General features: G+C 36.1%; 1 protein-coding gene across 3 annotated transcripts in view; it reads left to right on the top strand.

Moving 5' to 3' along the window:
* LOC145684373 (leucine carboxyl methyltransferase 1) overlaps positions 1–19,147 on the top strand; it is a 45,473-nt gene extending 26,326 nt beyond the window's left edge. Inside the window, exons 4-7 of one of the 3 annotated variants that reach the window (XM_081756618.1) lie at positions 667–776; positions 3,104–3,316; positions 8,510–8,551; positions 17,413–19,147. In XM_081756618.1, the coding sequence (XP_081612744.1) occupies positions 667–776; positions 3,104–3,311 (318 nt within the window). In that variant the 3' untranslated portion in view covers positions 3,312–3,316; positions 8,510–8,551; positions 17,413–19,147. Of the gene's footprint in view, positions 1–666; positions 777–3,103; positions 3,798–8,509; positions 8,552–17,412 lie in introns of those variants that run through there. The other 2 variants (XM_081756617.1, XM_081756616.1) reach the window with 2 other exon arrangements.
* The last annotated feature ends 4,786 nt before the right edge of the window (positions 19,148–23,933 follow it).

Genomic DNA, 23,933 nt, shown 5'->3' with positions numbered 1-23,933 from the left:
GCATAACCGTAGGCCGTAAAACTCAAGGATTTTTCAAAATTCACACTGCCTAAAAGAAGCTCCAAAACACAATGTTATTAAAAGCCACAAGTCCAGAAAACATTAGAACAGGTAAATTTGATATTTCAATGTTTTTGTTTTCAGTGAATACTGCATCTCTGGTCATTAAGTAAATAGAATTGTCTATCGTGTAGTAAATCGTATTTGAATTTAGAAGAGCACTAGCAGTACCTATTGATAATAGATGTAATCGGTCAGTCACCTCTCTTTATTCCTTATCCAATAGCTTTCGAGTAACAGAACTACACTAAACCAAAAGTAATGTAACGCCTTTTTAAATTAATGCGATAAGGTGATGATATTGAGAAAAGGTGCTTGCATTGAAAGAAAGTGCAACCAAAGCTCAGGTCGGAGTATCTTTTAAATGTTTCCTTTGCAAGGGAAGGCAAATTTGGGCATTTTAGTAGCGAAATTCAAGTGCAACACTTCTTTAGTTGTATCACTTCAGTTGATGAGTAGATTAACCGACTGTTGAACATTTTCTTGCTTTCTAGGACATTCTGTTAGCGTCCGAAAGTTGTTAAGCGTTTTTTTGTGTGATATTTTATTTTGTATATTCCAAATATATACGTATAAACATATTTATGTGATGTACTTCTTTTCAAGGTAAATATGGCTGATAAGTTCGCTGAAGTGATGCTAAGGAATCTTAGGGCACGTGGGTGTGCTCTAGCCGGTGTTGAAGATTGCCAAGATTTAGAGACACAGAAGCAAAGGTAAGGGTTAACCTTCGTTTCCATAAAATATTGAAAACCTAATGTAATTCATAAACAGAAATGTGCCACTGGATCGGAGATCGAACCCCGTTCTCTGGGCTTACAATACGTGTGTCCTAGCTAATACGTTACTCAGTCCGCTTTCCAAATAGCCACACTTTTTCCCTTTTGACACCACGTGGACTGTATCATATCTACCTTTGTGCTGGACAACTCTGTAGCTTTTTTAATGAATGCCTTGAATTACGTATTACATTCTAAAGGTACGTAGAAAAACCTTGATTTGTCTCACACTGTAACGTCAGAATGCAAATGAATTGAAACGGCCAAGGGGGCGCGGTGACTTAGTGGTAATGTTTACCTCTGGTGCGTGGGGTCCTAGTTCGATCCCAACTCACGCCAAGTGAACTTTGTGGTGGACAAACACCATGTGCGTGGGTTTCCTCGGGGCTCTCCTGTTTCCTCCCACTTTCTTCATTCCACCATTTCATTTAATTCTCATTATCACCTTCTCCTTTAGCTTAACCGGCATGACGTGGGACGTTAAAGTTAAAGATTTCATTTCATTTCATTTGAAACGGCCAAGTACCACTCTTCAGAGTCAGAATATATGGAAGTTCAGGGAGCAGACTGGTTGACATAACACAGCGTTTCTCAGACTGTAGTCCTTGAGGTATGCCCTAATGGTGCTTTTCTTAGATTGATTCAATGTTTTTAGATTGAACATCTGCCCAAAAAAGAAAGAAAAATAAAAATTCCCCTGATGTTTCTCTTTTCCAGATTTTCTCTACCCACTTCACAATGTTGCCAAACAAAACTAGTATTTTCTCGTGGGTGCGGGAACATGCACTTAGGTATATTCAGCTCTTTAAGTACGGACTCATTTGTTTAGCCTTCCATAGCTTGTGCCAATTTACATCAGTCTAACATTTTTGTTAATACTATTTGCAGGCTGTGCAAGCACCGTGTAAGCTTGTAGGTGTTTCTATAGGAGGTTACTGCATCGTTCGTCTTCCCTTTCATTGGCCCCACAGATGGTAACACTCGGTCGAAAAAGTGTAACAGCTTTTTCAGTCCAGCCATCTTTGAGGTTTTCCTGGCTTTCCCTCATTGACACCAGGCAAATGCCGGGACGGTACCTAACATACAGGACCCAGACCGCTTCCTTTCTTCCCTTTCCTCGGATAGTGTGATCCCTCATGCGTGACGGGCTAACATGGCCTTAGATGCCGAAACCCCAGAAATCTAATTCCTAATCCTAATCCTAGTGACGAGCTAACATGGCCATAGATGCCGAAAGCCCAGAAATTAATTCCTAATCCCAATCCTAGTGACGATGTAATATGGCCATAGATGCCGAAAGCCGAGAAATCTAATTCCTAATTGCAGGCTTTCCAATCTCCTATATTTCCTACATTTTAACGAAACCTCGTATATTTTTGTGACATTGCTATTTCTACTTGTGAAAATAACATAAGGAAATAAGGTATACGTGGTTGGAGGGCCTTTTGTCTCCACAGTAGCGTGTTTGAATAGAGACTCTTCTGTCCTTTCCTGCTCATTGTCTAAAGATATTTACATCAAACAATATACAGTTAGCGCAAAAAGTATTCGTACACCAACAAAATAGAACAAAAAATAAACTACTTTCGTCATATTAATTAAAAAATTTTACGGAGGAGTGATTTTAAAGGTTTGTAAATAATTTATTTAGGTGTATCAATACTTTTTGCACTAACTATAGGCAAGTATTGTAGAATATGTTTACAAGGGGTGAAATTATTCACATCTTGGAGCCGTATACTTACAAACATTGATTTTCTGATGCAGATCCTTTTTATACTTTCCTTATGGTTGTTGTGTAGTATTGATGACCTACGTACGAAAACACTAAGAAGCTCGTATAAAATTTTTACCTATTTAGTTGTATTTAAAGTAGAATGTATGTTTATATAACAATTGGTGTAATTTTCATGTGATTATTATTATTACTACTACTACTACTACTACTAGTAGTAGTAGTAGTAGTAGTAGTAGTAGTAGTAGTAGTAGTAGTAGTAGTAGTAGTAGTAGTAGTAGTAATAATAATAATAATAATAATAGTAATTGAAATGTTCCTTTTTCACAGCTTCATGAAATGTCCTATATTTTGTCGTCGATTTCCTACATATATATATATAATTTGTTTTTCATTAGCATTGAAAAGCCTGTAATTGACTCCACAGAGTATAACTGGATTTTTTTTTTTTTTTTCACGATCTCTTTACTAGTTTAAGAACGGATCAGGTTAATAATGGAGGGTCACTATTGTTTCTTTTCTTTTGCAGGTTTCTTAAAAACGGCTGGAAAGGTGCCAAAGCGTGGGATATGGTGGAAGTATATGCCGCTCTTCCACAAGCAGATATTCAGAGGATAGAAAGAATTGAATTTCTGGATGAGCAAGAACTATTACTTCAGCTTTTTCAACATTATTGTATTTGTATTTCATGGAACGATGAAGCGAATCTGCAACTGAGTGAAATTGACATCAGATAAAGATGGTGAACAAATAGAGTTTTTTTTTTTATTATTCTTTCGAGACGACGACAACAAAAATTCCAAGATATTTGGAAGAAAAATAAAATATCGGAAATGAAATTAATTTGAAAAAAAAAAAGGGGGGAGGGAAGGGATATTTTGTTTGTACGAAGATTTGGTTTGTAAAAATGAGTATAGTATGTCCGACATTACTTGCGCGCTAAGTACAACTGTCTGTGGTTGTTTGTATCCCTTTCCTAAAAAAAAATAAGAGGAAAGCAACTTGTAATGTGTTGGCTTTGATATTGTTGAGCTCGCATGAATGTTATTATAAAAAGACCAAAAAAATAATGTATTTGTTAACATTTTTTTTAAAGCATAACACATGTTTAAGTAAAAAAAAAAAAAAAAAAAATCGTAAATGCAGTATCCAGTGTGCCATTTGTTAAGTAGTTTTGTATTAATTGTAATATTCAATTCAAAATGATCTTTTGTGTTAACTGAGCAAGGAATTTCGTGATTTATTTTTAATTACGTATGTATATGGTAAATCGTGAAATGAAAGATTTCATATTTGAGGTATAGAGGCATATACTTCAAGTTATTTCGCTTTTTTAAAAGTTAATATCCTCATTGGTATAAAAAAAAAAAAAAGAAAAAAGAAAAAAATAAGTAACCGATATTACATTTTGACGTACATAGAGCATAATAATTAAACCGAAAATTGTCTGTGGCCTATATACGTACACACTGTATATAAATATCGGGTGTTCTAAAAATGTCACCCACAAACTGCAAAAAATTACTCTACAGGTCAAAATAAAGCGAAAATATTATTACGATATACAGGGTGTTACAAACACGTGCCACCATATTTTGAGAACGGTGTCTTCACATCACAATACCAAAAAGATCATATAGACTACTGCTCAAAAGTGCATAATTTCGTAGTTAAAGGGTGCCGAAAATGTGAACTTTAAAAGTTTATAGGTCCACTACTATGAGACCTATCGTAGTCGGGTCAAGACATCACTAAGGAATGGTATGTGAGCTATCTAAATATCCATGTTTAAGAATGCGCCAATACTTGACACAGATTTTTAGAGAGATAGGTGGAGAGTGATCAGGTACTCCCAAACAGCCTCTCTAAAAATGATTGTGAAAGTACCGGAGGTTCTGAAAGATAGATATTTGGATAATTCACATACTAGTTTCTCACTGATGTCTTGACCGGACTACGATCGGTCCTATAATAATGGAACTATAGACCTTTAAAGTTCATTTTTTCACGTTTTCGGCACTCTATGCATATCCGACTACAGGACCATATGAACTTTTTTTTTCTTCTTTCTTTTGATGTGACGAGTCTATTCCAAAACTATTGTGATAAATATTTGTAATATCCTGTGTAGTCCGGACCTTCTTCAGGCGCTAAGGCAAACCAAAATCTGACGATTTGACAGTATGTTAGGTAAATGTTGCGCCATAGTATTGATTTACAATTCATCAAATAAATGCAAATAGTAATTAAGCCTAGTAGACGTTGATAGTAATTCCATCTATGAGAGGCTGCTGGAAAGCTCGTAACCCAACCTAGAAGGAGTCCACGTGGAATGATGAAATTTTACATTTATTCTTCATACTCTCCCCATAGTTCAATACACGTCCTTGCTTGGTGCTCCAATTTTTGCAGAAAAGTTAAAAGGAATTTTGAAGATTGTTCGGTAGTACTAATCACCTCCTTTTCAGGTCCAAAATGGTGTCCTTTCAAGTGTTACTTGAGTTCGGAGAATAAGTAACAGTCTGACGGAGCTAAATCTGGGAATAAGGAGGATGATCTCGACATTAAAACCTTAGATCATGCAATGTCAGTTGTCTTTGCAGTGCTCAATGGACAGAGGCATTATCCTGGAGAAACAGAATTCTTTTCTTCAATTTTCCGCGGCGTTGCATTTTCAATTTGTCTTCCAGTTTTGTGAATAATGCAGAGTAATACTCTGCATTCAGGGTGTCTATCGGTCACGAAAGTCATTAAAAAGTCACGAAAGTAATTAAAAAGTCACGAAATCAGAACACGGTCATGAAAGTTTTTTTTTTTTCGCTACGAAATCGGAAGCAAACCACGCTTCTATCGCATGTATGAAAATTCGGCCTAATTCGCATTCAGATTCGCTCTTGAGACTGTCCTTCAGCTGGCATCGCATCGCATCGCCGAAACCATCTACGCATCTAACCGGTTTATTCAACTGTAAGGAGATACCGACCTTTTATCACTCCAAGGAACAGTCTTTAAAAGTAGAGACAAGATAAAGATAAGTGCTGACGAATGTAGGTACTGTTACTAGTTTTTGAATGTTATGAAATATAATGATTTGGTAAAGAAAATGTCACAAATAGTCACGAAATTTCATTTTGGAATTTTAGTAGACACTCTGGCATTAAATGTCTTACCCTTGAGCAGGTAGTCTGTGAGTACGACTCCATCCTTATCACAGAAGAAAGTTCCAAACACTTTCCCAGCTGACTTTTGTCTCTTGAACTTCTTGAGACGAGGAGAACCTGAGTGCCACCATTTCATTGACTATTATTTCGTTTCAGGATCGTAGTGATACAACCGTGTTTCATCCATGGTTACTTGTTTGTGAGAGAAATTGGTCGGCATTACAGTCAAAATGGGAGATGATTTCCCTTGATGCCCTCCCTTTTCCACGGTTTTGATGTGCTGACAGATTTTTGGGAACCCATTTTGCCGAAAGCTTGCACATGCTCAAGTCATTATCAGGGCTCATAGCGAGTCACTGTTTTAACTAAAAGTTACTTTTTTTCAAGTTGATCACTAAAAGTTACTTTTTTTTTATTTTGTCACGAAAAGTTACTTTTTTTGGGAGGTAAAGTGACTTTTTTGTGTGATTTATGTTTTGCATTGGCAGTTTTCTAAGAAAAATATTATAAAAATAAATGGAAAAAGGCAGAAACTTGTTACTCATTACTTTTCTGGAAACTTCAATACTTGCTGCCACATGTGAAACAGTTAGCTTTATTCTCACTTCGGCTTTTATTCTTTCTAAAGCACAGTGGATGGTTGGTGGATGCTTGAGCTCTCAAGGTGGGGTTGAGAACCCTTTCTGTGTCTATTCTTTCTTTTATCATAATGGTCTTTTAGTTTTCTCTCGTAATAGTTAACGCTCCGCTCAACGTTATATGTGTGTGTGTGTGTGTTTGTGTGGTTCATCATGTCCGTCTTGTATGTTCTTCTTGAGAGTAGATGATGAATTTGAATATTTCATGGCTTTGAGAACTCTCAATGCTAAGTTAAATATAATGTCGGGGTTGAAGAAATTCGGAAATAGGCCAGAACTGGTTCCACTTACTCAGAAGCTTCTTACATCTGCTAAGTCTGCTTACCGTAACTACAAAGCATACTTAGAAAACCTAAGAAAGGAGAAAGCTCACAAAGAAGAAGTAAAGAACAAAATCTGAAACAAAACAACAAACAAAGAGAGGGGTGATGAAGAAATTGACGAAGGAAAAAAAGGGCATGATGAGATTTTGGTAACTTTTTCGTGTTTTTTGGTCACTTTTCAACTATTTACAAGAGACCAGACCACTATGAGCCCTGCCTTATGCATTACGCGACCAACGCGTTCCCGAGAGATGCCCACAACCTCTGCCACACGTTTTACTGAGATTCTGCAATTTTCAAAAATAATGTCATGAATAAAGTCCACGATTTCGGGGACAGTCACTGTTTTTGGTCTTCCTGCGCATGGAGCATCATCTGTTGAGAAATCGCCACGTTTAAACTGTGTCACCCGCTTTATCACCAGTGGGTATGACGGAGGAAAGTCCCTTAGTGTTTCATTGATTTCCTGATTAATTTGCTTCGGTTACTTTCCTTGGTGGAACAAAAAATTGACAGTTCTGATCTCGATGTTCGTGAAATTCGCTAGTTGGGGACATATGATCACCTCAGGTACATGAGAAACAATAAGATTTTCGTTATTAATATGAAAATTTGTATTTTTACATATAGAGATATGTTGTTTAAAACTACAGTTTCATTATTGTACCTGCACTCTTTCTGGATTAGGCTACAAGTTTATCAGTAGCACGTCGTATTTCAGGGTACAAGTTGTATCATGCTCCAAGGAAAGTCACATCTTTAACAATTTGTGTATTGTACTTGTTTGGTTCTCTATTGGGAAGTCGCTGTGTTTGTTTCTAATTGTTTACATAACTTGTGTCGATGCTAATGTGTGGGGTTACAGGGTGTCTATCGGTCACGAAATCAGAAAACGGTCATGAAAGTCACAAAATTTAGCTTTTGGGTCACGATTTTTTTTTTTTTTTTTTTTTTTTTTTTTTTTTTTTTTAAACTGCAAATGTAAGTACAGATTGGAAAATTTTGTTCTATAAAACATCAAAATTCAACACCAAAAATGTCAATGATCAGCTTTAGATGCTTAGATGCTACAAAATCGCAAGCAAAGTATGTTTCTATCGCATGGATGAAAATTCCGACCTAATTCGCACCCAAATTCGCTCTTGAAAATGTTAGGAAATTTTTATGATTTGGCAAAGAAAAGGTCACGAAATTTCATTGTGGAATTTTAGTAGACACCCTGGGTTAGTATCAACGTCTACTTGCTTTAACTGTCATCTGGAAAGAATGGATGTAACTATTTGGTGGATTCGTAGATCAGTGCTACGGCTCAGCATTTTCCTACGGCATTGCCACATCGTGAGATTTTCGGTCTGAAGAAGGTCACAGAGAGTATACCATTACAGAACATGAATGGCCTGACTTTTCCAGGTCTGTATATTGTGTAAAAGAACTACTTAACTATATTTTTCCCGACCTGCTATACATGTATATATGTACAGTCAACGACAAAACTTCTTTCCGTTTAATGAAATAAGTTTCGTAAATAACTTCAAAATGGAAGGACAATTTGAGTACAGTTTTCAGTAAATTAAAACAAAAAAATGTAATGTTCTGTACTTTCCAGTGCCATCATTATTATTCGCAAAATAAATCAAACGAAAATAACTTTTGCCGCTGACTATACATGTAGTCTGTGTAAGTAAAGAAATTTTGCAAAACAAACTTAATTTATTTTATAAAATACGTGCTACCAAATAGCCAGGTAAGGCAAAAAGAGAAATCTGTTCTGAAAATTAAAAATTAGCATTTAATGCTCGATTTTTTTTTTCAGTTTTTTTTTTCAGCTTTTTGTGAAATTCCCGGACTTCTCCAGGTCGGTGGGACATTATATAACTTTATTTTGCTTTACTTTAATCTGTAGAGTATTTTTCTGTGGTCCTTATAGCTATTTTTAGAACGCCCGATATATACAGGGTGGACTACGTATCTTGATACGCCCTTGTAACTTTTAAACTAATAGAATTGCTGAAATTTTGTACTATGCTAATATCCTCATGGGGATTATTCTTTGATATATTCTGGGATACCACGAAGTTAACAGAATTGCCAACCTACATAAAGTTATATTTTTCAAATGGTATCACGTCAGGTTATTATTAAACGAAAAGTTACATCATCATATATGTTATTCAGTGTTGCAACCTAAAGACGCTACAGTATCACGAACATTCAAATTTTGATAGCCTCTGCAGCAGTAATAACGCAAGTGAGACGGACAGGGCATTGCATATCCAAAGTACTTTAGTGTCTAATACTATGTTCGTGGTATGATTTATTTCGAGTGAATAGAAACCAAGTTACAAAGGATTGAAAATTTAAGTTTCCTCAAAAGCCTTTATTTTCGTAAAACTCCTTAGGTAAATATCTCATCTAATTGCATAAATGGCTTTCAACAAATGTGAAGATTATATTCCCGTTTACAGCAATTTGATATTTCGAACCGTTCTGGAGACATGATTAATGTTAGTAGTTTGCAACACTGCGTATGTGGTTCGGATTAGTTGTAATTACGAGGACTGTGCAGAAAGTAACAGACGTTTTGAAATAAATAAATAAAAGAGTAACAGAATGAACAAACCAAATTGTATTATATGCATTTGAAAGATACACTCTTAAGCTATTTTCCCACATAATCGAAGGCACTTATCATACCGTCGCGGTCAAGGATGTTATAAATAGAGGATCTGCCCATATGTATCTTCATCCTATTAAGTCGAAGCCAAAAAACAACCGAGCATCAACACGTCTGATTGGCTACTCTTGTTTCTGCCAAGGGGCCGCGGTGGCTCAGTGGTAGAAAGTTCACCTTTGATACTTGGGGTCCCGGGTTCGATCCCAGCCCCCGCGAAGTGAACTTTGTGGTGGACAAACACCGTGTGCGTGGGTTTTCTCGGGGTTCTCCCGCTTCCTCCCACTCTTCATTCCACCATTTCATTCATTACTCATCATCACCGTCTCCTTTAGCCTAGCCGGCATAACCGCGGGACGTAAAACTATTTCATTTCTCGTTTCTGCCATTGTCTGATTGGATACTTTCGTTTCCGCCATATCATTGTTGGCTCAAAACATTGCGATCCTATTGGGCGGAGTGGGCAGAGTAGGGGTGGCGAAAATGTGACGTATGGCTTCAAGATTTTCTAGTAAGGGCAGATCCTCTATTTTATGATCCTTGGTCGCGGTAGAAATCTGTCGCCTGCGATTTCAACCACTGGTTTCCACCGGTGTCAGTATCAAAGCGTTGTGTAGCAAAGCCATGTCTTGGGAAAACATGTTCATCAAGTTCCGTAATCATGAAACGACGATTTGCTCGAATTTTGTCATCAATTTGCCTCACCAGTTCATCAGACACGAGACTGCTTATTCACTGCGGTCCTCATCGAGAACATTGGAACGCCATTTCTAAAGTCAATGCACCATGGCTTCACTCGGCCTTCACACATTATTCCATGTCCATACACTTCACACAGGTGTCGATGAATTTCAATTGGCTTTTTTACAAAATCATAATCACAGAAAGCACAGTAAGAGCGTGACAACCCGCACGCTACCACACTTGGATGCATATTGAGTGTGGCAACGTTCTGACACCAAGATGGCGAGTCTAACCCCGCCCACTCCCAAGATAAGCCAAAACGTGTGATATTTTCTGGATAGCCCTCGTATATCTACCAAAAAGTATTCTTACAATGTTACAGAAACAAAAAGTAAAATAAAATTAGAAAGTTCCCACAAATATACCATTTTCAACAATATCAGGGTGTCTACTCAAATTCCAAAATGAAATTTCGTGACTTTTTCGAGACCTTTTCTTAACCAAACCATAAAATTTCCTAACATTCTGAAGAGCGAATTTAAGTGCAAATTAGACTGAATTTTCATGCATGCGATAGAAGAATGCTTTGCTTGCGATTTAGTAGCGTCTAAAGCCGAGCATAGACATTTTTGGTTGTGAATTTTGACGTTTTATAGAATAAAATTTTCCAATCTGTGCTTATATTTGTATAGATAAAAAAATATCGTGACCCAAAAGCTAAATTTCGTGACTTTCATGATCGTTTTCTGATTTCGTGACTTCTTCATGACTTTCGTGACCGATAGACACCCTGAATATATCAAATTTTCCCATGTTTTGAATCTTCGGAATGGTTTGAGGTATCAAATTGCTGTAAACTGTATTATGATCTTTATATCTATTGAAAACCATCTAAATGGTTCAGTGTGATACTTTTTTTTTTTTTTTTTTTTTTGTAATAAAGTCCTTTTGGAAGAAGTCAAATATTCAATTTCGTTGTCACTTTGTTTTTAGTTGTTTGGAACATGTTATATGATGATCTTAGTATTCGACATTGAGATACTTTCTATTTCCGTTACCTCGTCCATGTCACGTTATTACTATTGTAGAAGCCTCCAAAATTTGGTTCGGTATTTGTGATACAGTAGTTTCCTTAGTTTGCAACACTGCATAATAAGGTATTTTAAGTTTTCGTTAGGTTTAAAATATGTATGAGGGACCTATCGAAAGTAAGTTTTTTTTTTTACGAATACTTTATTGCGAAACACAAATATACCATGGCATCATGAACTATATACCTAGCACTATTTTTCGACATAGTCGCCACCGACATTGAGACATTTGCCGTAGCGGGCAATCAGTTTCAAGAACCCACTCTGGTAAAACTCAGTGCTCTGCGATGCAAGGAATTGTCGCACAGCGTGCTCCACCTCAACATTGTTTTTGAAGTAATGTCCCGAGAGTGCGACTTTCAATGCAAGAAACAAATGAAAGTACGATAGAGCAAGATCGTGGCTGGAGGCAGGGTAATCCAATCTCTCCCATGTGAAGCGACGCTCCCATCTGATCTTGTGTGAGCTTTGCTGTGTGTGTTCATGGATGACGGACACACTAGCCCTACGTGCCTATTCATGTCGGATAACAGGACGCACTTTCTTTCGCGACCACGTTGTCAGCACATATCTGTCTGCCATTGCGATTTGTACTCGAATAACATGGGGCACGTAGGTCTCCTGCTACTTTGTCTCCTTCTGTGGTCCGCGCATGCGTCATTTCACCTCCACTGACGCTCCTTCCGTCGTTCAACCAGCAGCGGGTGTGGTTTCTTATGGCAATTGTTTGTTTGATCTGTGTTTCTTCTGTGTTCTATTACCACTCCTACATGAAATACCATAAATTTCCTACGTAGTGCAATAGTAAGAAGTATCCATGTGCACAAGACATACGATATGCGTTAAATTCCCTCCCCCCCCTCCACACACACACAGTCATAGATAAAGTACACATGCAGATATAAAGTACAGGTACGTTCTTTTTTATTTTTGTATCAGTCGATAAGTAAATAAAAGTCGCTTTGTTACCCCCTTTGTAAGTTCGTACATACTCAATGAATAATCCCTAAAAGTATGAGCGTCCTGCTCCTTCGGGAATTGATGCAGCTTCATGTATAGTATATCCCAAATGTTGAAACTTACTTTCGGAACGCCCCCATAATATCGTATATACTGAATTCAAGGCGCACTTTTTTCTGCCAAAATTTCAAGTATAAAATGGAGCGTACGTCTTAGAATTGAATACAAGAAATCGGCACAACTTTTGAAGTTTAGAAGTTGGGAATGCGTCTTAGATTCGAGAATATACGGCAACATAACGTAGTGCTATTTGAAAAATATAACTTTATGTTGAGTTGGCAATACTGTTAACCTGTGGTATCACAAATCAAACAATGCCCCTTTCGGTATTTGCATGATACGAAATTCCAGTGTTGTGCATCCATTAGTTTAGAAGGTACGAAAGCATATCGAGATAATGATCCATTCTGTATATATACGTAAACTATATGATCAATGCAGCTAATGTAACAATTATGGTTGTGTACTTAATGTCAAGCAACAATACTGTCAACTTTATTCTTGAGTAATTTTTAAACTAAGCTTGAAGTGGACTATTGCTTTTTTTTTTTTTTTTTTTTTTTTTTTTTTTTTTTAACGTTTCAAGAGTCAACTCTAAGGAATACATTTGTTCTTGTGCTTATTAGAGAAATATCTAAATCAAAAGAATTGAAATATCGAAAATATTTAATAAACATACAAAGAATGAAAAAATGATTGACTGGATCGGGAGTCGAACCCAAGATCTCTAGCATACGGTGCTGATTCGTTAACCATTGCACCACCCAGTCCGCTTCCCAAAACAGCCAAACATTCTCTCACACCCGTAGTCTGTGCTCTCCGCGGAATGCCGGAGATCCGGGTTCGAGTCCTAGTCCAGTCAGTTAGTTTTGCACTCCATGTATATTACTAAATACACCCCTACAGAGGATTTGGGGTGTAAAAATAAGTTTATATCGGTTGTTTTCCCCTTTCATTAATATATCAAAAATATTTATTTATCATTAAAAAAGATAAAGTTTGTTAGATGTTATTTATTTTTGTTATTAAAATTAATTTACTGTTACATTTTTCTAAAAGAAATTATATCTATTGACATTCTGGCTTTGAAACTAAGTTACGGCAGAACTCAAAAATCAACATTTAACCAAAGCCATTTTTCATTAAAGGAATAAAAGAAACACTTGTGTTAGTTTCAGTATTGTGATTATCTTTATCACACACACATTATCTCTTATCATACACAGTGTGTCTGATGAAACAATGATACATTGCTAAATTTTATTTTATATATTTGATCTCTTTCGTGGCTATATTAGGGATACAGTCGCTCAGAGGCAGAGCGCTTACATCTGGTGTGTAAGGTCCCTGGTTCGATCCTGTCAAAGTAAGTTTGTGGTGGACAACATCGTGTTCGTGGGTTTTATCGGGGGTACTCCCGCTTTCTCATTCCACCAATTATTCCATCATCATTCACTGACTCTAACCATTGTCTCCCTCAGCCTAAAGGACATAACCGTTGGACGGTAAACTGATAAGTTTCTTTCATGGTTGAGGGGCGCGGTGGCTCAGTGGTAGAGCGTTCACCTTCGGTGCTTTGGGTCCCTGGTTCGATCCCAGCTCGCGCCGTGTGGACTTTGTGGTGGGCAAACACCGTGCTCGTGGGTTTTCTCGGGGTTCTCCCGTTTCCTCCCACTTTCTTCATTCCACCATATCATTCATTTCTCATAATCACCGTCTCCTTTAGCCTAACCGGCATAAGCGTGGGACGTAAAACAAAGATTTCATTTTTTTCATGGCTATATGGTTAGTTTCGGCACGTGAGACCCGGATTCAATTTCTACGGGGAGCCCAATGCATTACCGTTATACCGAAAATCATGTAATTCGTTGCCCCTAATTAAATGTTCTTAGTTGTTTATATTTGTGGTCAAGGGCGCCGATTTTCCTGTAAATTTGGGGTGGGGGGCATTCAGATGCAGAAGGTATAAATATGAGGATTTTAAGACAAATTGCATTCAAATTATGGCAAATATATGTTCATAAATACAATAGGGGGACCCACATGAGCTTTGGGGGGGGGGGGGGAAGGATCGGCGCCCTTGGTTGTGGTTACTGAAATTGAAATATGATTACAGCCCTTATCTTACTTTGAAATAACTAAATTGCTAGAATGCAGTTTTTATGCTGCAATTAAATCATAAGTTTTAAATCTCCAAATTGACTGCACGCCAAGACATCTATTGTGGTCAGGCAGGCAGCGCCACCTATTAGCATAACTGTTTACTGTTAGAAATCCAAGATTTTACAGACCACCACGGTTTAGACACTTTAGCAAACCGCTTCTGCCAGCGTTCATATTGTCACATATCAAAGCAGTCCTGGGAATAATTTTGGTGGTCTTTAATGTTAGAGTCGTTATGCTTCTGCTGATGAAAATTTGCGACCCAAATCAGTCTTGAAAAATAAATAAATAAATAAATAAGATTGCTACAGTTGAAGGTGAAACTGCCTGCAATTACCAGATAAACCAAGCTGAAAAACATGATCAAGGGTACTAATATACGTATATATATATGCTGAACATATACAAGGTGTTTCAAAGCAACACCGACAACATTTGGGAAGTGATTCCTGACACCAAGATGAAACAAAAAGTATAGACCAACCTGGGTGCACAAATGCTTCTTTTCAAAGTTATAGACTGCCGAAAACATGAAAAAATTATCTTTAAAAGTCCATAACTCCAAAACTATGGGACCTACCGTAGTTGGGTCAAGACTTTACTTAGGAACTAATATGTGCAATATCCAAAAATACATGTTTAAGAATCCGAAGGTACTCACGCAACAATTTTTATAGAGAGAGTTTGGCTACGGGCATATAATCTGAAGTACTTACCACAAAGTACCTTCATAAATATTGTACCGCAGGATTCTGAAGCATGGATATTTGGATAGGTTCCTAAGTGAAGTGTTGACCTGACTGTAGTAGGTCCCATAGTTTTGGAGCTATGGAGCTTTAAATTTCTTTTTTCATGTTTTCGGTAGCCTATAACTCCGGAAGGAAGCATTTGTTGTACACCTAGGTTGGTCTATACTTTTTGTCGTTTCTTGGTGTCAGGAATCACCTCCCAAACGTTGTCTGTGTTGTTTTGAAACACCATATATATATATATATATATATATATTGCTGGCTCAGGAAACTTACAATAACTATGGAATTACTTTGATAAGTGGTACTGATGCTGCAAAAAGGGTCGCTTCTCAAGGCTTTAATTTTAAAAGTAGTTTAAGTGAAATGTTATACTTTTTTTGTGAAAGGTCTTTTCATAACTGTTAGGTTAATTTTCGACTTCAGGTGATCATTATACTATAAACATTATTTGCCAAAAGTATTGTACATAGGTATAATACATCCGCCAAAGCAAGACGGATGGGACTTGAATGTTCCCTGTGCTGATGGTGCCTCCCCCTTTACGTTTTTGAACATAGGCGTCCTTTATACGTGTAAAGAAAATGAAGAGAGAACTTTCACAGGTTTACCGAATAAGACGATAAATTTGAATAAGTAAAATTAATTTTTAGAAAACTGTGGTCACTATGTTAGAGAGCTTTATGAAACGCTAAGACTTTGAAACAGAAGTTTATATTAAATGGTAGGTTTAAAAATACATGTTGTAAGTGACATTTAAAGGATGTGAGGCAAGAACATGGTAACCCACAATTTTGCAATTGCTGCGTTTTGCACCACCGATAGAGAGCAACGCATACCGCTACGTTTAACCTTGTTCGTTTAATCCTTCATGTATAGTGTTATGTGAAAAATCGCCTTTCCGACTTTGAAAATGAGTTATGCCGCAGAAAACCTCTAATTTCTTACAATAGTAAAATTGTGAGTTACCATGTTCTTGCCTCACACCCTTCATTTGTGATCGAAAATATTAGATGAGTTGGGTTGCAGAATTTTTTTTATTATTAAATGATCTTACACGAAAGTTATTGAGAAATACCACCTCTCTCTTTTCCCGTACAGACATAGACACAGGCATACATTGTAAGAATGTTACGTTTTGTGGACACTATTTACTCGTAACTTTTCACGGTATCAATGTTGAATATATCTTTAATACATTCAGTTTTATTGTCGATCGTAGCATTTAAAATGCTGTTACTCGTAAGCTAGTCTAAATCTGAAATGTATTTCTATATTTGTTGTGACTAGAGAGTAAAAAAATATTATTTTAAAGAAAGAGAAACATGGAATTATTATAGTCAAACAGGTAGCTTTTAAAATCCAATGTTTGTGAATTATTCCCGTGACAATACCTAAGTCTACAAGGAAAAAATATTTTGTAAAATGGCGTGTTGACTACTTGTTCCTGGTATAAGTAAGGTTATTATGTGGGGGAAAAAATGTAAAAAATAAACAACTGTTCTTAGTTTTAGCACCCTGTTAAGGAACAGTATTGCCAAATCTGAAAATTAAAAAGTAGTGAGGTTGTTCTCCAAAAGTAGTGGATTTAAACCGTTTATAGCCCAAATAAAAATGTCGAAGACATCAGATGCCTGGATTGATAATGGTCAGGCGGAACCGAAGATTCGGATTGTTGGCAGTGAGATGTGTTAGACCAAACTCCATACTAGATCAGCTGCAGTAGAACTGCATAAGATGGGCGACTTTTCTGATTTTCAAGGAGACATGTTTGCTTAAGGTTGGTGTAAAGGGACAAGTTTTGCAAATAGATGTCACCACAGTCTTCGTCTCTCTCTCATGTATTTTTTTACCTTTCACGAAAATTCACGATTTTTCTTACAAATTTTAACGTACAGACTTCAAACTTTTGGAGAAGGAACTTCATAACCTATCGAAGGCAACAATCCGTGCCGATTTCTTATTTAGAATTTTTTTCATTGTTGAAACAGTTATATTGTTAAAGGTTTGGATATCCCTTTCAACAAACAAGCTACTTCAACCATGAAGAAAATTCTAAATAAAAAAATCGGCACGGATTGTTGCCTTCGATAGGTTATGAAGTTCCTTCTCTAAAAATTTGAAATCTCTAGGTTGAAATTTGTAAGAGAAATAGTAAATTTTCGTGAAAGGTAAAAAATACATGAGAGAGAGACGAAGACTGTAGTGACATCTATTGGCAAAACTTGTCCCTTTACACCAACCTTAAATCAGTTTAGTGGTTTCTAAAGTACACTTTACGTTTCCAATATGTTTATTTACTATTATTCTTTTTTTTTTTTTTTTTTTTTTTTTTCAGTTGCTAAACTCTATCTGAGAGCCATGAATTTCCGAAGATTTATCGTAATCCCAGTTGCGCATTATGTTAATATGGACAATACAGTAACACAATTCAATTTGCGATGTTCATGTTTACACAGCTCTGCACAAGTATTAGGCTCAGGCATTAACTGAGACAACAACACGGTCAGTGGTACTGCAACAGTGCAAACTTAACAAAAGTCTAGTGTTGGAGATTAAAAAGTATTAATACAAGAATTGAACTAGTATCTAACATGTTAGTTTTAATAAAACTGTTATTCATTCTGAATAGAATACTCAAGAAACAAAATTTTTCTTATTGTATTATATAAAACTATAAATTCGTGATTTCATATTTAAAAATAAAAAAGTAGCAGATTCGTAAGAGTTATAGCGTGCAGGTAATAAAAAGTAGCGGGTCGCCTAATTTGAAAGTTTGGTAGCGAAGACACTTTAAAAAAATCGCCCAATCCGCTACTTGTAACTCAATCTGGCAACACTGCTAAAGAAGAGAGTATTCCCAGCAGATTACCTACAGTTATTTGAGAAAATAATAAAAACTATGAGAAAATTAATATTATGTCAAATATACATCTAATTGGGTTTTCGCATGTGACATTACCTGTAAATGCCGTATATGAATGTCATCCGAATGTTTATCGCCACAGAAACAAAATCACAATCTTAAGTCGTCTCCTGTGTGCCAAGCAAACCGAGTCAGGGTTTATAGATAACTTTGGTCGTCTAAAACGTGAAGTCTAACCCTAGTTATGTCTCATCTGGAAGTAAATGTGTGAAAACTGAACATAGAATTGTTTATTTTCATTTAGCAGATAATGAAAATATTTTTATTTCTTTTTCGACGTGTTCGTATTGCTACGTATATACAACTTGACCTTCTTGTGATATATATTGCGATTACTTCATAGAATGAACTTTCCACAAAAGAAGAAAGAACAGTGTGGTTGTTAAATGTGATAAGGTCTTTGCAACAAAATATATATATATGGTAAATATGTATTTAAAAAGGAATGTTATATTTTATGTAAAAAAAAAAACAACTATTAATACAATAGCTTTACAAGAATATAAAAGGCTGTGGAAATATTAACAAAAGAGTAACTACCTAGACTCTTTATGTATAGACTATTCAAAAATAAGTACGATTTGGAATACCTAGTGTCATGTGTTTAGATTCAAAATTTGTTTTAAGTATTGATCGCATTAAAAAAAAAAAAAATCGTTTAATTTACCCACCGGTTGCACTATAACCCGTTTGAAATTGACAGAAAATAGCATTATTTTTGAACTGGACTACACAGACGTTTTAGAAATTACGAATAGTGGCTAGCAAATTGTTAATAGCTAGTGGATTATTATTAAATGAATTCCCTCAGTTTCTTGTTTATAGAGGTCTTATCTATTTTTTGGCGTAAATTGTGTCAATACAATATGTTAACTACTACTACAGTTGAATAGACAAGGTTGTTTATAAGGTGGTTCAGAAATTAAGTTGCATGTAAGTCTTGTAGAGAAATATATATATATATATATATATAATATAGGGTGTTTCAAAACAACACCGACAACATATGGGGGGTGATTTCTGACACCAAGATAAGACAAAAAGTATAGACCAACCTGGGTGCAGAAATCCGTCATTTTGGAGTTATAGGCTGCCGAAAGCACAAAAAAAAAAAAAAAAAAAAAAAAAAAAATTTAAAAGTCCATAACTCCAATACTATGGGACCTACCGTAGTCGGGTCATGACTTCACTTAGGAACTAGTATGCACCCTATCCAAATATACATGTTTCAGAATCCTAAGGTACTTTCGCAACAATTTTTATAGAGGTAGTTCGTGAATACTTCAAATTATATGCCCGTAGCCAAACTCCCTCTATAGAAATTGTTTTGTGAATTCCTTAGGATTCTGAAACGTATTTTTGGATAGTGCACATCTTAGTTCCTAAGTGAAGTCTTGACCCGATACAGTAAATCCCATAGTATTGGAGCTATGGACCTTTAAAGTTCATTTTTTCATGTTTTCGGTAGCGAATAACTCCGAAAGGAAGTATTTGTGCGCCCAGGTGGTCTATATTTTTTTGTTTTTATCTTGGTGTCAGAAATCACCCCCCAAATATTGTCGGCGTTGTTTTGAAACAACGTGTAAAAGTTCAGCACAGTAACTTTGTACCAATGACGTATGCAGGCAGAAGGGATAGTCAAGATATTACGGAAAAACAAGAAAATATTACAAGACTTATATATACATAAATACACAAAAGACACACGTGTCCTGAAAGCATATGAAATTAAGTGCTTGAATCTCCCTCCCCCTTTAATGAAATTCTCTGTATGCCACTGCTTTGTACTATGTTTTAACATTATCGCGTAGTTTCTGAAGCGTGAAGCGCTTGTCTAAACGATCGTTTACATTATATGAAATAGAGAGCTTAGTGGTAAAGCGCTTATGTTTGGTGCTTGGGGTCAGTGATTCGATCCCTGGTGTGCAAACGTGTTCATGACTTTTCTCAAGAGTTTTTTCTCCCTTTCCTCCCACGTTTCATTCCATCAATCTCTTTTCATTACTTCTCTCTCTTTTAGCGTAAGGTCGAAACAGTGGATTGGTAAATTAAAAATTTGATTTCATGATCAGAGAAATTCTCCCGTGAAAAGCCGTTATTGTTATATAGTTATTATTGACAAACTATCGTTCTTTTCAATTGTTAGAACGATTATGCCAGGACTCATGGTTGATATTATAACAAATTCCACCGTACTAGTCATTCTCCAGAATCTGTACGAAGTGTGTGTTGTTTCGTCTGGGTACTTCCTCTATGATTAAATGTTATATTAGATTTGATGCAGAAATCGCCGTTATATTACGATGAATCTCAATATTATTGAGATATTTCGTGTGCAGAAATTTTAGGAATTTCATAGTGTTTTGAATGCTTGTAGCTATTGTTACTGACAACGAAACAAGCTTACCAGAGGAGGATTCCATTCTGAACATGCGCCATGTTGTTGAACAATGGGATAATGATAAACGTGATTTAATTTCTGAACCACCCTCGTGTCTTTTAGTTGATTGCTTGTGTACATTGTAGCAGAATTGTTTTGTCAGAAACAAACGAGAATATTTCCAAAAGTTTCTGGGCTGACTGTTAAATATTGCGCCGTTCATGACTTGTAGTGCCATCTATGAAAGAAGTAATGTATTAGCTTCAACTGTCTAACTGTGTCAGTTCGTTGGAGTTAGTAATTTGAATCAGTTGATATAGGTTGAGCTGGCATACTGCATGATAATGCTCCGGTCCACAGTGCTTTTGCCAATGGCACAGTGCTAAGTTCGGGCTGTAGGGTGGATGGTAGATCTCGAAACCAGTCTTTCACTACAACAACTGTCATGTGGACTGGTGCATTGTCATGCAATAGGGTCTATGCCAGCTCAACGCAGCTACTGATTCAAATGAAGGCCTACAACAAACGGACACAGCTAAAACCAAAGCCAAACCATTGGTGTAACAGCTCTTTGTGGGCCTGGGCCATTTCAACGCCATCTGTTAGTGACCGGTTGAACTACGGACGTGTTCAGCACGCTACGTCGCCCGGTCTCTAACAGGCTGTCTGTATCAGAAGCTTTCTAGACCTAATGGCCGTCACGTCTTTTATTCACGTGACTCCCTAGTTTGCTTAACGAGACGCCGAAAATTGGGGAAGCACCAACCGGGAATTGAACGTGGGACCACGCGGACATGAATCCAACGCTGTAACCACTAGACTACGGTGTCCCTTAACTGACGCTGCTAGACAGTTGAAACTAATACATTATTTCTTCCATAGATGGCACTATATACCATAAACGACTTATTACCAGTGATCCGATACTTTAATGTAAGTCCGGAAACCTTTTGAAATGCCCTCGTAAGTTAATTAATAGAAAATCAGCTCGCATCATTAATATATCAGATAGTATTGTAAAAGTTTTCACTTGACTTAACAAAGAATTCAAATACATGTAGAATGGACCGATTCTTTAGAGTTGCCTCTTAAGGTTTTTTTTCTTATTATTTGTACAAAATGGCTGTGTGAATGTATGCGAGTATGTTTCGGATTTTTGATGGAAAATGCATGTAATATATATACATATAAAATACATGAATCAGTGTGTGTGTTTGTTGTGCGCCCATCAAGTGCAAATATTCCGTTGTAATTCTATTTCCAACTGTAAAAAGAATTCAAAAAAGTATATATTTCTTATGTTGCTTGTATTTGAGTCTAAGTCGATTTCTTGATAGATCATAACATAAATTCGTGAAAGAAATGAAATGAGTTTTATTTCATTCCTCGTATTACATTCTTGTATCTTACGAGTATACTATATATGATATTGGGTTTGTCAGATTGGAAACGTGATACCGAGCTTATCCACAGTATAATGTCTTCAGTGGCACTAATAGAACAAAGTAGTTTTGTCTTGTAAATTTTATATTTTCGTAATGCTTTCGTTCCATACATGCAAAGCGTATGAGAATTTTTTTTTTTTTTTGGTACACTCATGTCCAAAATTATTGTCGCATGACTATAAACATGTTGTTCTAGGAATATAATTTGATAACGAATTCGCCTGGTATTTCTTATAATGTTAGTATGTGTATAATCGGCAAAGACATGTATGTGGCAAATTTCGTGTCAAAAGAGCAGCAAATAAGAACAATAAAACGAAAGTAAAACTTTCTTGTCCATTTTGTTTTACTCATTCTAATTTTCGTCTTTATAATTCTTTTCCTATGAAATTTACCACAAATATACATTTCCCGATTATATACATAGTATGTGTTAAAAGCACCCTGCAAAATCATTATCAAATTATATTCTTACAAGAAGACAGTTATAGATATGCGACAATCATTTTGGACATGAGTGTACATAGTGAGAATCATGTGTGTCATATAGAACACATTGGAACTCTATCAATAAGAAGAGAGAAACGATGGTCTGGTAGTGGACTGTCCCCCTTGCCTGCCCACTACGTACGCCTATGTGTATTACACACTTAATACATTTATGCAATACAACAATAATATCCAACACCGAAAACACGATCACATGTTCATAAGACCCAACTGGAGAGATTGATAACATGAGATATCTCTAGATTATGAATAAACATCTTTTGCAACGGTTGGTTTCATAGTGTCGCATACGTCACATGATAAAACAAAAGGTCTTCATCTTCCCCGTCACAATAAAAGAGCAAAATAATCAACTACGTATTTATCCCCAAGGTTGTAACAAGATAAATCAACGTGCATTAACAAACAAAAACAAAACAAAAAAAAAAACGCGTTAAAGAAACAGAAGTATAATATTTAACGTGATCATGTCATTTTTCGATTTCTGCGATATTTTCTTCCCTCCAAAAACAGTACCTAGGACCAATGGAAATCGTTCTTCAATTGTCACGCCTCTATCAAATGTAGCACGTACTCTGGCGACTAGAAAGAGAAGCAAAATACACGTGTCGTATGTGCTATGCTGTCGCTCTATCAGGACAAATAATGCTAATTTTGTGTGTCGTATACGACACTCGGCGTCCGGAGAGGATAAAAGCAATTTTCCTGAAGATACCTTTTTAATAGTTTCTTAAATTTGACAATACAGTAAACCGTCCATTTAACCAGTGGCGTATCTAGAACGTAAAAATGGGGGGACAGCCAAAACCCAGACTATGATAAGTATATTTAGGCATATCTTTTAAATTTGAAATCCGTTTACGTTAACAGAAGCTAGGAATAATAATAATAAAAAAAATGTAACAATTAATTTTTGCCTTTCGTGTATAATAAGAGAAAGCACAGATCTTTGTTGGTCCTTGCCTTCAGTTTCTTGTATTTTTACTAGCAGCGCGAAGTGACACAACACATAATCACGATCCATTCAAGAACTAATTCGTCGATTGCCTGTGTTTGCAAAATGATTTACGATTTTCCGTGAGTCCTGCAGAAGTTTCTAACTTAACTCTTTCCCGATGGATATTGTGGGTTGGACGTTGATTTTGTGGACCTCAAGTATTGTCTTATACATTGCATAACCGAAAACCTAAAACTGAAACTATATCTAATGTTAAAAAAAAAACTTCCAATAAAGAATAAAAGTCAACGCTTGCTATGAACTTTCAGAATTTTTTTCACTCAAAAAAATTGGGGGTCTAGGTCCTCCCGGCCCTGCCTAGATTTTTTAACAAATTAAGTGGAACGAATGGATGTCCCTAAAATCAGAAATTGTTAAATCACGAATTGTGTTTTATAATGTAAATATATATTACTTAATGTATCAACCATATTAATAACAAAATTAAAAAAAAAAAAAACTTACAACTGCATATAGAAGGCTGTAAAAAAAAAAAAAATGAAGCTTTGGTTGCTTTCCCGTTGAATGCTGTTTCTTGATCTTAGTAAACAAAAACCTAAATTGCCTGAAGTCTTCACAATAAGCCAACACTTCCGAATTT

The sequence above is a fragment of the Thermobia domestica genome, chromosome 4, assembly GCF_964235325.1.
Source record: "Thermobia domestica chromosome 4, izTheDome1.hap1.1, whole genome shotgun sequence".
Classification (NCBI taxonomy): domain Eukaryota; kingdom Metazoa; phylum Arthropoda; class Insecta; order Zygentoma; family Lepismatidae; genus Thermobia; species Thermobia domestica.
This window is presented reverse-complemented; position numbering and strand designations above follow the sequence as displayed.